Below are 15,511 nucleotides of genomic sequence, written 5' to 3' on the forward strand. Positions count from 1 at the left end.
TTGAAAGGACTTTTACCAGCCAACTAGGCAACGTCCAAGAAATTGGATACATGTTTTGAATAGCAAATACTATTATCTAACTACTTTTAAATTCTTTTTTTTCATAAACACTTTTTTCTTGTTTTTTTCACATTTCATTTTTTTAACAACATTCTAACATAAAACCGATTATTTCTTTGTTAATATAATGAAATGATAAAAATAAAAATTTGATATGAAAAACAAATAGTCTAATAATAAAGTATTGGAAAAATGAAACATTAATTTTTTCTATTTAACTAAAACGGACAAATGGCGCTTTCTTAAAATAATCGATGATCAAGTTTTTGTAAAAAAGTTAAGTTCTTGACAAATAGTAAAAATTAATGTTTCATTTTTCCAATACTTTATTATTAGACTATTTGTTTTTCATATCAAATTTTTATTTTTATCATTTCATTATATTAACAAAGAAATAATCGGTTTTATGTTAGAATGTTGTTAAAAAAATGAAATGTGAAAAAAACAAGAAAAAAGTGTTTATGAAAAAAAAGAATTTAAAAGTAGTTAGATAATAGTATTTGCTATTCAAAACATGTATCCAATTTCTTGGACGTTGCCTAGTTGGCTGGTAAAAGTCCTTTCAAATTTAACAAAAAAACGTAATTTCTCAATGTGTAATAAGCAAAAATTAAAAAACAAACTGTAAATAAATTGTGTTAAACTTGTAAAAAACGTTTTTTGAAGTACTGAAAGCCAATCAACGTTTGTTGAAAGTTGGCAGTCAAAAACAAAAAAAGTGCCAATAAGGGAAAAAGTCCCATTAAAAAGTTGACCCTAATAAAACGGGACAAAATTCTTGCTTTTATGAAAAAAACAAATATTCGTTCCAAACTTTTTCCACTTTCATATCATAGCAAGTCAAACATTATCATACAAAAATGTTTAGAAAGTTAAAAAAAATGTGACATTTATTCGGAAACTCTGAATGGAACAAAATTCATAAAGCAAAAAATATCGTCCCAAACCTTGGAACAGATATAGGGCTTATTTTTTCCATTTATGAAAAAAAGAAAACTCATATTTGCTCCCGACTTTTTCTGAGAAAAAATAGAAATGAAAGTTAAAAAAAAATCATCTTTATTCTTCTCATTAAATAACTAAAAAACAACGTTATCGAGGAATATCCATGTTTTTTTTCATTCAAAATTATTATTTCTCGAATTCAATTGAAATTCATTTATTTCTTAACAAAAAAGTTTAATTTCATTCAAAAATTTCACAAATAAACAAACATGATGAATTAAAACGATCAATAATTCAATAATTTGAAAAGTTAAGATCATAAGAAATCCCATTTTTTATTATTTTAAAAAACAAACTTGAAACTGTAAAGAAATATACATATATTTTCGCAAGTGAAATGAAGATTACATGCTTTAACGTTGTATTATTCTTCATTTGCATAAAGAATGTTCAAGATTGCTTCTCGGTTGTATCAACAAGATCACACCAAATTTCAGCAAATGCTCAAATAAAATCAATGTTGGGGTTATCAAACAAACAAAATGAATTTGAACTTGCCTCATCAACAAATGACAGTCACTCGTTGAATTCAAAAAAAGAAATAGACTTCAAAGATAATGAAACAATAATTCCCGAACAAAGCACTTTCCTGAAAGATAACAACAATCAACAAAAACATGAAGATGAAACATTTGCTAACTGGGCAAAAACTTATAATTCAGTTCTTTTTTGGAAGAATGTTTCATTGAATAAAGCAGTTATTTCATCAAATTTAATACATTCCAATTGTTCATTTGAATTGAATAAAGTATTCTTTCAAAATGAACATTACCAAAAATTTTTCTTGAATTCAATCAACTCAAACATTTTCGTAAAGGAATCCACTTTCATTTGTAATGACTGTTCAATTCAGACCCCTTTTAACATTTCAAGTGGAATAATATTCATAACGAACATCAGCATCATTCATAACGATCATTTGAACAATCCATTTTCACTTGTAGTAACATCAGTCAATGTCTCTTCTAGAAATAAATTAACCGGATCAGTATTGATAAGCAATTGCAAATTCTCTTCAATGACTTCATCTTGCAATCACTCCCTGTTAGGAAGCAAGTATTTTTATCAAGTCAAAACAAAGCATTGCATATTCACGAATATCACGGAAAACCAATGCGAAAAACGAATCATTCATCAGCTCCATACGGTTCAGACAAATATGATAGATAATTGTGAATTCATTGATTGTGAAAGACCTTTTTATGGAGTTGTTGTTGAAGGTTCAACCTCAAACGAATTATTTGCATTTAACAGTTCTTTTGAACGTTCTTCTGGAACAATAAAAAACACAGATTTTCTTACCACAAGAGGATCATTCGCTGAAGGTGAAACAATATTTGAAGAATGCTCTTTTACAGGATGCACTTCACTTCATGGAGGTGCAATTACAGTATTAAAAAATGGAGTTTTAAAGATCAAAAGTTGTTCGTTCTCAAAATGTAATTGCACATACACTCGTAGGTATGCATATGGAGGAGCAGTTTTCTGTAATGAAACAAATTGTGAAATTCACAACACAACATTTTTTTATTGTGTTGGAGTTGAGAATTATTCAATCGGAGGAGCATTTATTCACACACATAATGGGTTGTCTTTAATCAAGGGATGCAGTTTTATTGGATGTGAAGCGGCATTTGGTGGAGCAATTGCATGGGATGAAGGAGGAAGCGGATGTGCTTACGATTCAACATTTGATAACAACAAAGCAAGAACAGGCTATGCAGGGACTGTTTTTCTTCAAGATCAAAAAGTTATGTGCAATTTTTCAAATTGTTCAGTGTTGAGAGGATACTCACCACTAGGAGCAGCTGGAATTGATACTGCTGTTTCTTATAATGAATACAGATTTTCAATTAACTTCTGCTTTTTTGCGGAAAACAAAATGGAACAAGAGATGTATGCTGCGGACATTTTTATTGAAACGTCGTTCGAGCCTGATTATGGAAAGAATTTAATAACAAATTGCTATTCACTCTCCACCGCAAAAAGAAGAGTGGTTGTTTGTTCAAATTACAATGGGCAATGCGAAGATAATGACAATGAGAAGAATTCATGGCTCCCTATTCAACCAATTGAAATTTGTATAAAAGGATCAGGTACAAATATTTGCACATGCGGAAGAGAAGGTTCAGAATGCAAGACAGTAGCATATGGGATAACACTATGGAGATCTGATATGAAGCAAAATATCATTCTTGCAGGAGAAGAATTTATTGAAGATGAAATTTTATTAAATGGAAAGAGTTTCATTTTCGTTGGATGTTCTGACAAAAAGACAAAACTCAAATGCTTGGAGTCATCTTCAAATGAATGCCTTCTCGTCATTTCAAATGGATCTCTTACTGTTAATACAATATCTTTTGTGAGTGCTTTCAATAGAACAGTTATACGAATCGGATCAAACGGAATAACTAGTTTCAATGACTGTTCATTTGAAAATGAAACTTCACTTATGGATTGTTCATGCAAAACACTAATTTGCATCGACAGTGGAAGTTTAAAAATGGTGAACTCAAGAATGTGTAATTTTAATTTTGAGGCAGCAAGCTGCATATCAATTATTAATGCTCAGAAAATTGAAATTTCAATGTGCACTTTTGAAAATATTATGAATGATGGAAATGGAGGATGTATTAACGCTGATTATCCTGATGTTGGGAATGAGCACAGTATTGATATAAATGGAAGCAAATTTATAAATTGTAACATTACCGGAACAGAAAACGAAGGAGGAGGAATGTTCATATCAATTTCCAATGGATGTTCGTTTAATTTAGCGAACACTGAATTTGAGAAGTGTGTAGCACCATTTGATATCGAAGAAAAAGGAAAGGGTGGTGGCTTGATGATAATTTTGAAGGATTTATCGTTTGAGTTCAATTTATCAGGAGGAATATTTGGCGAAAACAATAACGCAAAATATGGAAAAGACGTGTTCATTCGATCAATAAATCTTCTATCAGCCATCAATATTAACAGATTTTTATTTTGGAAAGAAGACGATGCTTCAGATAAACTTATGGGAATGGAAAATTCCATACCTGACGTAGTTATTCCATTGGAGATTTATTTTCTACAACTTAAATCTGCAGTTAAAGTTGCAGAAAATGGAGTGGATTATGCAAAATGCGGTTTTGAATCATTTCCGTGCCAAACACTGGGATATTCATTTTTCAGAAAGAAAGGATTTATAAAAAATGTTGAGATATATGGAAGTGTTCAGGTTAATGAGAAAATGATAATGAATGATCTTGGATATTGCATCAATGGAGGAGAATCAATGAGCATTATGCGAATCAACAGAAACGAGAATAATGATGAGTCAAATGGGATGATCGAAATAAGTGTATCATGTACCTTTAAAAGCATCAAGATGATGTTGTGCAATTCAATAAGACCCTATTCTTCACTATTTAAAGTCAACGCTGATTGCCTAAACATTGACAATATAATAATTGAAGGAAATTCAGAAGAGTGCAATGGGCTTGAAGTTGAATATAGTATCATCTCTATTTTGAATGGACATGCTATTGCAAATCAATTATTTATTGATGGAATTACTATTGGTGATCATTCCATCATTGAAGTGATTGGCGGGGATTCAACCGCAACTACTATCGCTTGCGAGTGGCGGAACATTCATTCATCTGGGCAAATTGGATTAATTCATGTAACAGAACACGGATTTATTGATGCAAATGATACTAATATTTGTGGATGCATATTTGAAGAAGGATGTGGTATTAAATTGAATTGTCCAGGAATAGCAACAATTGGTAACATTTCATTTTTGAATAATACCATTTCAAAAGGAAATGGAACATGCATCAACTGCCAAGATTTAGATAATAAGACAGATAAGATCACAATATATGATTGCAATTTCGAAGAATGCAAAGTTATGAGTGATGAAGATGGAGGAGGTGGACTTTTCTGTTCGTTATCAAATTCGTCAGAAATTATTATTTCATCCTGTCATTTCAACAGATGCGAAGCACAAACAGATCAAATGATTAGCTTTGGAGGTGGAATTCTTTTGGATAGCAATGAAGCAGATTGCTTTATTTTAAGAGATCTTGATTTTTCTTATTGTAGTGCAAAATTCGGAAAGAATATGTTTATTCAATGTTCTGATTTATTCAATTCTGTAACAGAAGCTGCATTTGACTTTAATGTTTCCAAAGGATGGGAAGATGATAACCTGTTTGTTGGAAAGGACAAGATATTTGAGGGTTTTGACATCACCAGGCTTCTTCTTGAATACACCTCTGAACAGATATTTGTAAGTGAAACAAAGGGATTGGATACTTTACGATGCGGAAGAGAAAATGAACCATGCTTGACTGTACCAAAGTGCATTGAACACTTTCGACATTCTGTTGACCCAAACCCTCTCACAAACTTTTCTTTTTCGCAAGCTGCATTAATAGACCCTTCTTTGTTCAAACTATTTGTGATTGAAGATGTTCTTGTCGATTGCAAGCTTGATTTATCTGGCATATGCATCACATCAGCGATGCCACTTGAAAGGAGCTTTTTAAGATTCAATCCGATTTTTAATTGCGAAGCAAAAGGAGTTATAGATTGTGAATCCGTTATTGAGAACAGCAGAGACATGACAATCAGTAAGCTGAATTTGAGTTTCACAAATGTTAATGAACTGGACGCTGAAGGAGTCATTTGGACTTCAAACGGACTTTTCATATTTAGCGAATGTGATGTATATGATATTTCCAATAACAAGTTGAAATGTTCATTCATCATTTGCACATCAGGAAAATGTGAAATAATTGCGAGTTCATTCAGCCAACTGAATTGCGAAACCTATTTTATTGTTTCGCATTGCGTTGAAGAGTTGTCTATCAAAAATATTTCAATAATAGGAGTAACACTGAACGGAATGAGTTTTTTCAAGCATTGCTGTTCATACAGTGACGAAACGGAGAGCGTTAGAAACGAGAAAATGATTGTGTATAAATTGTGCGAGTTTGAGAATATCACACACAAATCAGAAACAGAACCAGCCATAATTTTTTGTGATTGCAACAGTAATTGTTATAGAAACATTATCATTGAGAATACAACTTTAAAGAAATGTGGAAGTGAATGGAGCAAAAAAGGAGGTGGGATGATGATACAATTGAACGAAAACAATGGAATGCAAATTCATAATTCAAGTGTAATCGAATGCTATTGTGCATTGGATGGACGTGGAGGTGGGATGTATTTGGACTGCATTGAGAAAAAGGAAATACTGTTAAACTTTGCCATTACAAACGTAACATTCATTAGGAATCTTGGATATTGTGGAAGAGATGTTTATGTGAAATGTCAATCCATTGAAAAACAATTAAGCGATGTGCAATTCCAAATTAACTTCAATCTACCATTTGACAGAGAGTTAGCGATCTGGGGATGTACAATGGATGCATTTGAAGATGAGGAGGATCTTCTTCCTTATTTGATTGTTTTCAAAGATGAAATGATATTTGTATCAAATGTAATGGAAAACAACGCTGACAATCGTCAATGCGGAAAACAAATAAGTCCATGCACATCTGTGGATATTGGAATGTCACATGTAATTCCTTCAGTTTACAGTCACTTGCTTATTTATAGGAGATCCTCTGTGAATGGCGAAGGATATGTCAGTGATGTCACAATCAAAATGCTCGATGCTGATCAGCATGATGGAATTATTGTATTGAATAACACAATTAACAAGAAACGTGATGCTTTATTCCTTTTAAATTCCACAGTGAATATATACAATGTATCATTTGTTTTCTCCAACAAATTTTGTAGTGAGCATGTTGGACTTCTTTGGATGGATAGAGGAAATTTGAACATTGACGGGGTTTGCTTTCGTCAGGATATCGATGAGTACATGAAGAACGAGAGAAGTTTGAATTGTTCATTTGTTATTGTTACCCAAGGGTCTATGAGTATACGTGATTGCTCAGTATCTAACATCAGAACAAAAGAATGCTTCGTTGATGTGAGAAATGGAACAACGGTTAGGATAGAAAGAGTGTTATCCAATGCGATTCATTTGTATAAATCGTTCATAATTATTCAAAAAACATTAAACTTATCTCTTTCCAACGTAGAAACATTTAACGAATATTCAGAAGGAAACATGATTCAACTAAATAACGTTGAAAATGCCATTGTACAAGGACTGACAATTGATAAATGCTCAGGTAATGGCTTATTCTTTGAAACAAAGAATATTCAAAATATGGCAATTTCAAAAGTGAAAATATCCTATTCGACATTTCAATGGGGATGGCATATCATCAAGGCAGAGGAAGACTTTGATTCAGAAAGAAAACATTTAGAGATTAAAATTGAATCAAAAGAAAAAGAAAGCGCAAAAGAAAGCTTTAACGACATCAAAGAAGAACAAGTCGAGATTAGCCAAATCGAAGGAAATGGAGTGCAGATTAAAAAAGAACCTTTCATTTCTGCTGTTAATCTTCAAACTTTTTCCACATTCTCCCATATTAGTTTGATGAACATATCCACAGAGTCACTTGAATCAAGCGTCTTTTGTGTTAAGAACAACAGCGAAAAAGTGGAGTTTATTAACTGTTCCATTGTGAATTGTAAATCGCCAATTGAAACGGGAACTCTTGTTAATGTAGATGAAAGCACAAATTTGTTCATGAATTTGTGCTTATTTGACGGATACGAAAGTGAGTCAAAAAGCGTTAATAAATATACTTCGAAAGAACATGATCGTAACATTTGCTGGTGGAATGGGTCATCAGTAGAATTCTCTAGAACGACAGCACAGATGAAAGATACAGAAATTACAAACTGTTCAAAGGGTGCACTTTCACTGATACGCACAAATATATTTATTGAAGATGGAAAATTCAATCACAACAATCCTTCATTCACCGGATTTGAATCTATTCATCGCAACATATTATGCAGTGGCAACGGATCCTTATCAATAAAAAGTTTGAAAGGCGATCCAGGAATGGATGCAAATTCTTCCTTATGGATTTTGAATGATGGATGTAAGTTATCAGGAATCGCAGCTGATCGGCCATCTGCTTTTTTCATTCCACTGCTTGAGAAAGCAGAAACAGTTTGCAGTGAAGGAGAAACGATAGTTACGTTATTTGGAAGAGAACTATTTCCTTGTAATCTAACAGCTAGTATCGTTATTTCAGAAAATGCAAGTGAAACGTTCTTGAGCAAACCACTTGAAGACGAATGCTTTGAAGATGAAAATAAAGTGCATTTAACAGTAGAAATAGCACTTAATGAATTGTCCAATGAAACAACAGTTGGTATATTTTTAACTTTTGGCAGCACTGATGCTCCATCACAAACAGAGGCATTCATCCTGAAGAACAAAACAGATTCGAAGATTGATGATGAAGCGAAGGTCGCGAAAGGAGCAAATGGCTCAACTCCTTCGTTATCACTGATAATTATTTTTCTTTTCGCTGTTTTGTTTTTGATTGTTCTTATTGTTGCAATCGCCTTTATTGTTCGTTGGAGAAAGCAAAAGAGGAGAACAGAAGAGCTGGAGTTGATTGTTGAAGACACAGTGAAAAAGGATCCGAAGCTGATTGAGATGGTGACAATGGAGACGTCTCCCGAGGAACAGTGGAGGAGAGCAGAGAAAGAGGCAGAGAAGAAGAATGAAGAGAGGATCAAGAAGAGAGTATACGAGAAAAGTTTGGGACATTCAGAATCATCAGAGCATCTTCTTTCTGAGAGTGGATCAACAGAATATATTCTTGGGAGAGATTCAGACAAGATCCCTGATTGGGCATTAGAAAAGGAGGAGGAGGAAGAGATAAGAAAGCAGACTCCATCTCCATCCATTTCATCCACTTCAACGACTGATTCAGATTCAACTTTTGTTCGATCAGAGAGTCTGTGTCCAACCACTTCGTCGATGTCAAACCTCGTGGATGCTATAAGCTGTTCATCGCCTCACGAAAAGCTGATTGTTGATCTGAGGGATTCACTTTTCATGCTGCTTCATGGAAGAAATGAAAAGAAAGAGATGGCGATTGGTACTCTGCAAGAGAGGGAGCAGACAGGTGCCCAGATCCTGTTCTGGGTGGCGAATGGGGCACTCCACTCATTTGACGAAATGGAAAACCCTCTTTCCTCTTTGGCCAATCTGAGTCCTCACATTGTGTTGTTCTCAGAACATATGGTCATCTGCATTGTGATGCACTCCGACTTATCATCTGACGATGATTCAGATTCTTCATCTATTTCTTCATCAACTGTTGTCACATCTGCCAGCGATGATGATGATGAATACTCTCTTCCTTCATCAGCCTTTGAGGAGGAGGATGATTTCAAAAAAGAGTGTCTAAGGTGGAAGGCGCCAGAACTGCTGATGAACAAGAAGATGGGGGCGACGAAGGAGTCGGTGGCATTCTCAATTGGGATGATGCTGTGGGAGTGTCTGACACTGAATATTCCGTTTGGGGAGTATGAAGCTGTGATTGCTGGAGATAAGATTGTGAATGGAGAAAGGCAAGGTTGTAAATCCATTGAAGGCTGTTCACTCTGTGGGTTGATTGGAAGGTGTCTAAAACAGTCGGGAGAGGAGAGGCCGACGCTGAACGAGCTGAAGCGGGAGTTTATCCAACGCTTTCCAACTGGAGCTGTGATGCTCACTATTTCTGATGCAATAGGGCTTCATTTGTGTTCAGGAAATCATAACCACATCAATGTGAAAAAAAGTTCAAAAAGCTCATCTTTCTAACATTAGTATCAATTATATCATTGAGTCATAAAAAAATTATCAATAAAAAAGATAAAAGAGGAGTTAAACAAACAATAGGGAAAAAATAAAATGGAAATAACTTTGATTTTCATTTGATTGTGGAAAAAATGCTTATTTATCGTGGAAAAAACTAAAAATAAACTCCTTTGTAAAGGAGGAGCAAACTTTTATGAATTAAAAATGAAAATCAATATTCTCAAAGTCTCAATCAAATATTATTAGAACAAACATATTCTTTTCACATCTATTGACAATTTTCAAATCACGAAAAAATGTTAAGACAACTTCGAATAACTTCCATTTTGTTCATAACAGTTGCAATAAAGTCCTTATTTAAATTAAAGTATTGTACGCTCAATTGATCAAAAACACTCAAGGCATTTTGAACGAAATTCTAACTGTTAAATTTCATCTGATTGTCACACAATTCCGTCATTTAAGCCCAACTTATCTCTCTAATAGATTATCCTTCATTCATGTGAGCGGGAAAGTTAACGATCCTTGGGATATTTTTCTGTATTCTTAAATAATTTATAAAAACTCACAATTAATGAATTAAAAATGGTTTCTTTGTCAATTCTTTGAAGAAATTGTTTTTGGAATATTTTCCAAAAGATACAAGAAACAAATAAAGGATGCTTAATAATAATTGTCAATAACTTTAAATTGTTAAAACAAAAATGCAGGAATAAAAACTTTTTATCAAGTTAAAAAACTTAACTCCATCATATTCAATTCCACAACGAACTTGTTCGTCTTTTTCTTTTTTCCAAGTTAAGCAAGTTAAAATAATAACTGTTTCAAACATTACTTTTCAACTAGCAATAAACTTTTAAATTTTTAGATAAAACCGGAAATGAAAACAAATAAAAATGAAGAGTTATTTTTTTTTTTTCTGTTTTCTTTAAAACAAAAATATGCATGAGCTAAATCTTCGTTATCACTCTCCTTGTCCAGCTGCTATGGATGAAACATATTCCGCTTCTCTTTGAGTGCTCCACTGAGCAACCAAATTTGCAAGGTTGCCAGATTTGCCAGTTTCTTCGAAGACAGAAGAGATGAGACTGACAAAATTGGAACTGCGAAGAATCTGCTCTTCCTGATAATTCCCCAAATGCATTCAGAATCATTGAGAAAAGAACAACAAAACAACAAAAAAAGCATCACGCACAAAAGACAGTGAAAAAAAAAATGAGTTGTAAAAAATCTAACTGAGTCAAGAATAGCATGATACCTCCCATGATTTACGCTTGATTAGCTCATTGAGCATCCAGGTGTCTATTTCTATTAGACGACGCTCGATCGACTGTGGCATTTGTGAAACACAATAAATGTTGAATAGAAATGAACGAAAAAAGGAAAGAAAGATGGAAAGAAAGAAGTCAGTTGGAGGGTTTTTAAAAAAAAGTTAAAAAACAAAATTCAGCAGATAAATTAAAATTTCTATAAAAAATACGTATTTCCAAAACAGTTTCAACAAAACAAACAAATAAATGAACAAAAAGCAGAAAAGCATGTTTTAGTTGTATTTTCATAATTTTTATTCACACAACACACAATCACTTAAAAAAACAACAGAGGCATACCGAAATACACTCACGAAGAATTTCAATGCATTTTGTCAATGGCAATGAATTACTGCTATTTGAAGAAGAAGAAGAAGAAGAAGAAGAAGCTGAGCTTTTACTTTCAACAGCTCTTTTCGAAGCAAATGGATCGCCTGCCTCTTCTGTCCTCTGCTCGACTGGATTGATTGGGCACAGCAGCTGCTGCAGATAAGAGACATACCACTTCTCAAAGCCACACAGCGTCGGCAGCTTTGCAGGCAGCGAGTTCTCAACAAGCGTCGCATACGTCGTTCCTGTCGGGCGGGCGATAGGCTCATCACTCGAGGCACTTTCTGTGCAGGCTGCTGTGTTCTCAGAAGAAGAAGAAGAAGAAGAAGAAGAAGATGATGATGATGAAGGAACAGAATCATTAGCTGAAGCAGTCGGGGTGTCTGGATTAGGTTCATTTATTGTACCAAACTGGGAAGCAGCTGATGTGATGTTTGGGAGTGAAAGATAAGGATCCAACAGAACAGGAAACGGAAACTCTTTTGGCGGTTTTATGTTAGAAATATCAGAAATGTCAAACGCATCGTCATTTTCTGCTGGATTCTCTTTCTCCTTCTCTTTCTCTTTCTCTTTCTCTTCCACAGCATCTGTCGATGTGTGGCCATCTGTGTCTACGGTGTACTCTCTCTCAGCTTCTCGCTTCCACCTTTTGTCGTCTTCAGCCCGTCTCTTCGCTTCTTCCTCTGCCCATCCAGCAAATTCACTGCTGAAATCAGCAGCCTCCTTCTTTTCATCCATCGCTGCCTCTGCTTTCTTCTTCTCTTCCTCCTCCTTTGCCAACAGCTCATTCATCTTCTCTTCGATTCTTTCCTTTCTTCTCCACAACATCTTCCGCCGGCAGCTCATTTCAGGGCGGATGTCTCTGCCAATTGCAATCAGAGAGAATGACAGCTCATCGTCGCCCATCGACTTGATGAAGTCGCGGATGCGCTCCAACACCAGGCGGACCCAGGGTGCTATTGTGGGTGTGGTGGATGAGGATGAGGATGAAGAGGAAGAGGAAGAGGAAGAGGAAGAGGAAGAGGAAGAGGAAGAGGAAGAGGAAGAGGAAGAGGAGGAAGAAGAAGATGATGATGATGGCGATGATGACGATGATGAAGTTGAAGAAGATGAAGAAGGTGAAGAAGATTCATTCAGAGCTTCAATGCTTGCTGCGAGTGCTGCCTGCATAAGCTCCTCATCATTCATTGCTTCTTCGTCGATGACTCCGTTTTTATTCTCCACGTCCATCTGGATGGACTCGCCTGTTGAAGAAGAACCGGATGTTTCGCTGTTTCTTGTTTCGGAGATATTCCCAGAGGCAGACGACGACGAAGCTGCCTCTTCAGAGGATGACACTTCAAGACTCGCAGCAAGTGCAGCAGCAATCATCTCGTCTTCAGTCATTTCTATTCCATTTATCTGATTAATAGAATTTCCGTCGATCGAACTAGACTGTGTTGAAGAACTGGGTGACTCAGAAAGATGATGCTGAGAGTCAACTTTTTGATTTGTTGGCTTGATAATAACAGGGCATTTCTTAAGACCATCCAATTCAACAACTTCCCCTCTTTCATTCATCAATGGAACAAAGCCAACATAATGATATGCATCTTCACCTTTTGAAGGATCTTGCGTTTCTTCATGAGCAAAAAGTGCTTGACTAAGAATATCATTAAAAATAAAAGAATTGAAAAACAACTTTATACAGTAAAATTTCAAACCCTGTAAAAGAATTATGCGCTGTTCGAATTTCTTCAATAGATTGAAGAGATGCCCCTCGTTCTTCAGGAGGCAATGCCATTAAAAAATCTTTTGCATTTGATAAAACTGGACCAAGTGTTAGATTATTTGAAAGTTTTAAATTCAACAAAATGGATATAAGTGCATGAGTGCAACAAGAATTCTTTGCTTCTTGTCGTGCAAAAAACACATCTGGAAGATAATTAGCAGGGGTGTTAATAAGCTTGTAAGTATTTCCTACAACTGTATTTTCTTGTTGAGCGTTTTGCCTCTGCTTTTTTGAATAATTAAACAAAAAAACAAGTCCAAATATTTCTCTAAAAAATGAAATGTCTGTTGAAAAAAAGAAGATAAATTATTTCTAAAAAAATACCCAAGCTCTGCAAATCCGCTTTCTTCGAGTCCAACAACTTCCGTACACTCAAAACCTTTAGTTCCCAATTTCTCAAGCAATAATGTAAAAACCCCTTCAATTAAACATTTATGTTAAAACGTAAAAATAAATTGTAACTCAAACCAGGATCAGATTCTATAGTACCCCAATCGGATTCTATAGCACCTTGAGCTGACGGTATAGCAGCAGATGGGATACTTTGTCCAGGACCCATGAATTTTTATATATTGGGCGGTGATCATATTCTTCATATCGTTTTTATTCTTTCATTACAAATCAAATTTTGATGGACTCTTTATATTTATTTTTGAAATAACTATACGTTAATAATCAATAGATATGTTTATGGGAATACCCATTAGTGATATAAAATTTTTCGATCGAAATATCTGTTGGTCAACAATGACGGAAATGATAAAAAATTTAATTCGCCCCCTTGTGTCAACTAAAACAGTTTCAACTTTCTATACAGACGGAAAGTTAACTCCAGAAGAATTTGTAGCTGCTGGTGTGCTTCATCCTGTTGATTACCTTCACTTGAAATTACAAATCATTTGCTTCTATTTTCGCTTCAGGTGATATATTATGCAGACACTGCCCCACATGGAAATGGTTGAAATTAGCTTTTGAAAAATTGATTTGTATTTTCAAAAATGTAATAATTCCGCAATCTTTAGGGAATCAGGAGACCCCAAAAAGAAGCTTGCTTTCCTTCCTCCAGAAAAGCAATTTCTTGTAGCGCGTGGAATTCCTTGCAGAACGCGTGCAAAAAGTGCATATGGCGAAGGGGATGGACTCAAAGTTGGAGCAGGCTCATCTGGAGAGGCAGCTGAAGATGAGGACAATGGATTCAACATTGTGACAAAAGAGGAAGGATGTTTGAGCTCTTTTCAAATGTGAACGTTTTTGTTTTAGAATTAATAATTTCCAGCTTCAGGAACATCTTCGTCATCAGTGCCATCTTCTGCGACACCTGAAGATGATGACGATGAAATTGAAGATGATGACGATATGCCATCCGTTGCAGAATCTTCTGATCCAGTTTGCTAAAAGGATTTTCTTGATGTTGTATTTTTATTTATTTATTTTTTTTAATTTTGAATAGAGCTCTGCTGCACCAAATGCTGCTCCATCTCGTCCAAAATGTCGTGTTTATGAAGCAAGCCTAACATACGATAAACTTTACACATCACCTCGTTTTTGGCTTCGTGGAGTTGATGAAGACGGAACCACTCCATTGACCCAAGAACAAATTTTCGAAGATATCAGCGAAGTCTGTTGCTTTTTAATTTGTTGGGGGAAAATAATTTATTTACCATTTAATTCAAATACGCTTCTTTCTATTATTTTTATGATTTCTAACCAAATGTGCAAATAACTTAATGGTAAATATTTTAATAATGTTCTTTGATTAGGAGCATGCAAAGAAGACAGTTACAATGGAAAAGCATCATCATTTGGACGTGTTGTACGCATCTATTCATCCATGCAAACATGCCCATACAATGAAAATGATGATGGAAATGGCAAAGGAAGCTAAAAAAGAACAAAACAAATTGAAAGCTGAAGCAAGTGGAAGCGCACCATCAGAAGGTTAGCACCTTTTCTTTTGAAAATATATTTATTTTTGTTTATAAAAATTGTTCTACTACTTTTTTTTCTATTATTTCACTCTTTATTATTAGATGATTCAGAAGAGCCAATTCCTGTTGATCAGTACTTCATTTATTTCTTGAAATTTATTTCAACAATTTGCCCGGTTTGTTTTATAATTATTACAGTTGTTTTTAATAATAAATTTCAATTTAGACAATGGATATCGATTTTACTGTTTCCGCAAAATTGTAAATCAAGCGTATATTCTATTTCTTTGTTTTTTCAAATATCTTTTTTTTCCCATTTTCATAACTAAATAAAGGGTGAGCTTTGATCTCTCAATTTTTT

At 34.5% G+C, this 15,511-nt stretch overlaps 3 protein-coding genes across 3 annotated transcripts; 2 read left to right on the forward strand and 1 right to left on the reverse strand.

Annotated features, from left to right (window-relative positions):
- Positions 1-3,652: 3,652 nt before the first annotated feature.
- On the forward strand, positions 3,653-9,814 carry MONOS_15214 (uncharacterized protein; the record flags this gene model as incomplete). The annotated part of the gene is made up of 1 exon (XM_067868079.1): positions 3,653-9,814. The coding sequence occupies one exon, from the start codon at positions 3,653-3,655 to the stop codon at positions 9,812-9,814; it is 6,162 nt and encodes a 2,053-aa protein (XP_067729409.1).
- Positions 9,815-10,478: 664 nt separating this feature from the next.
- Positions 10,479-13,792, reverse strand: MONOS_15213 (putative ubiquitin carboxyl-terminal hydrolase isozyme L5). Its single transcript, XM_067868078.1, has 6 exons — positions 13,691-13,792; positions 13,547-13,640; positions 13,155-13,490; positions 11,422-13,093; positions 11,070-11,141; positions 10,479-10,934 (listed from the first exon to the last, which is right to left on the reverse strand). Exons 1-6 carry the CDS (start codon positions 13,779-13,781, stop codon positions 10,776-10,778), a joined length of 2,424 nt encoding a protein of 807 aa, XP_067729410.1. The 5' UTR covers positions 13,782-13,792; the 3' UTR covers positions 10,479-10,775.
- Positions 13,793-13,927: 135 nt separating this feature from the next.
- MONOS_16819 (putative autophagocytosis associated protein) lies at positions 13,928-15,501 on the forward strand. The gene is made up of 8 exons (XM_067869691.1): positions 13,928-14,075; positions 14,143-14,179; positions 14,245-14,444; positions 14,499-14,608; positions 14,673-14,840; positions 14,983-15,160; positions 15,253-15,326; positions 15,377-15,501. Exons 1-8 carry the CDS (start codon positions 13,970-13,972, stop codon positions 15,413-15,415), a joined length of 912 nt encoding a protein of 303 aa, XP_067729411.1. The 5' UTR covers positions 13,928-13,969; the 3' UTR covers positions 15,416-15,501.
- Positions 15,502-15,511: the final 10 nt, after the last annotated feature.

The sequence above is a fragment of the Monocercomonoides exilis genome, assembly GCF_001643675.1.
Source record: "Monocercomonoides exilis strain PA203 chromosome Unknown scaffold17-1647472, whole genome shotgun sequence".
NCBI classification, from domain to species: Eukaryota; Preaxostyla; order Oxymonadida; family Polymastigidae; genus Monocercomonoides; species Monocercomonoides exilis.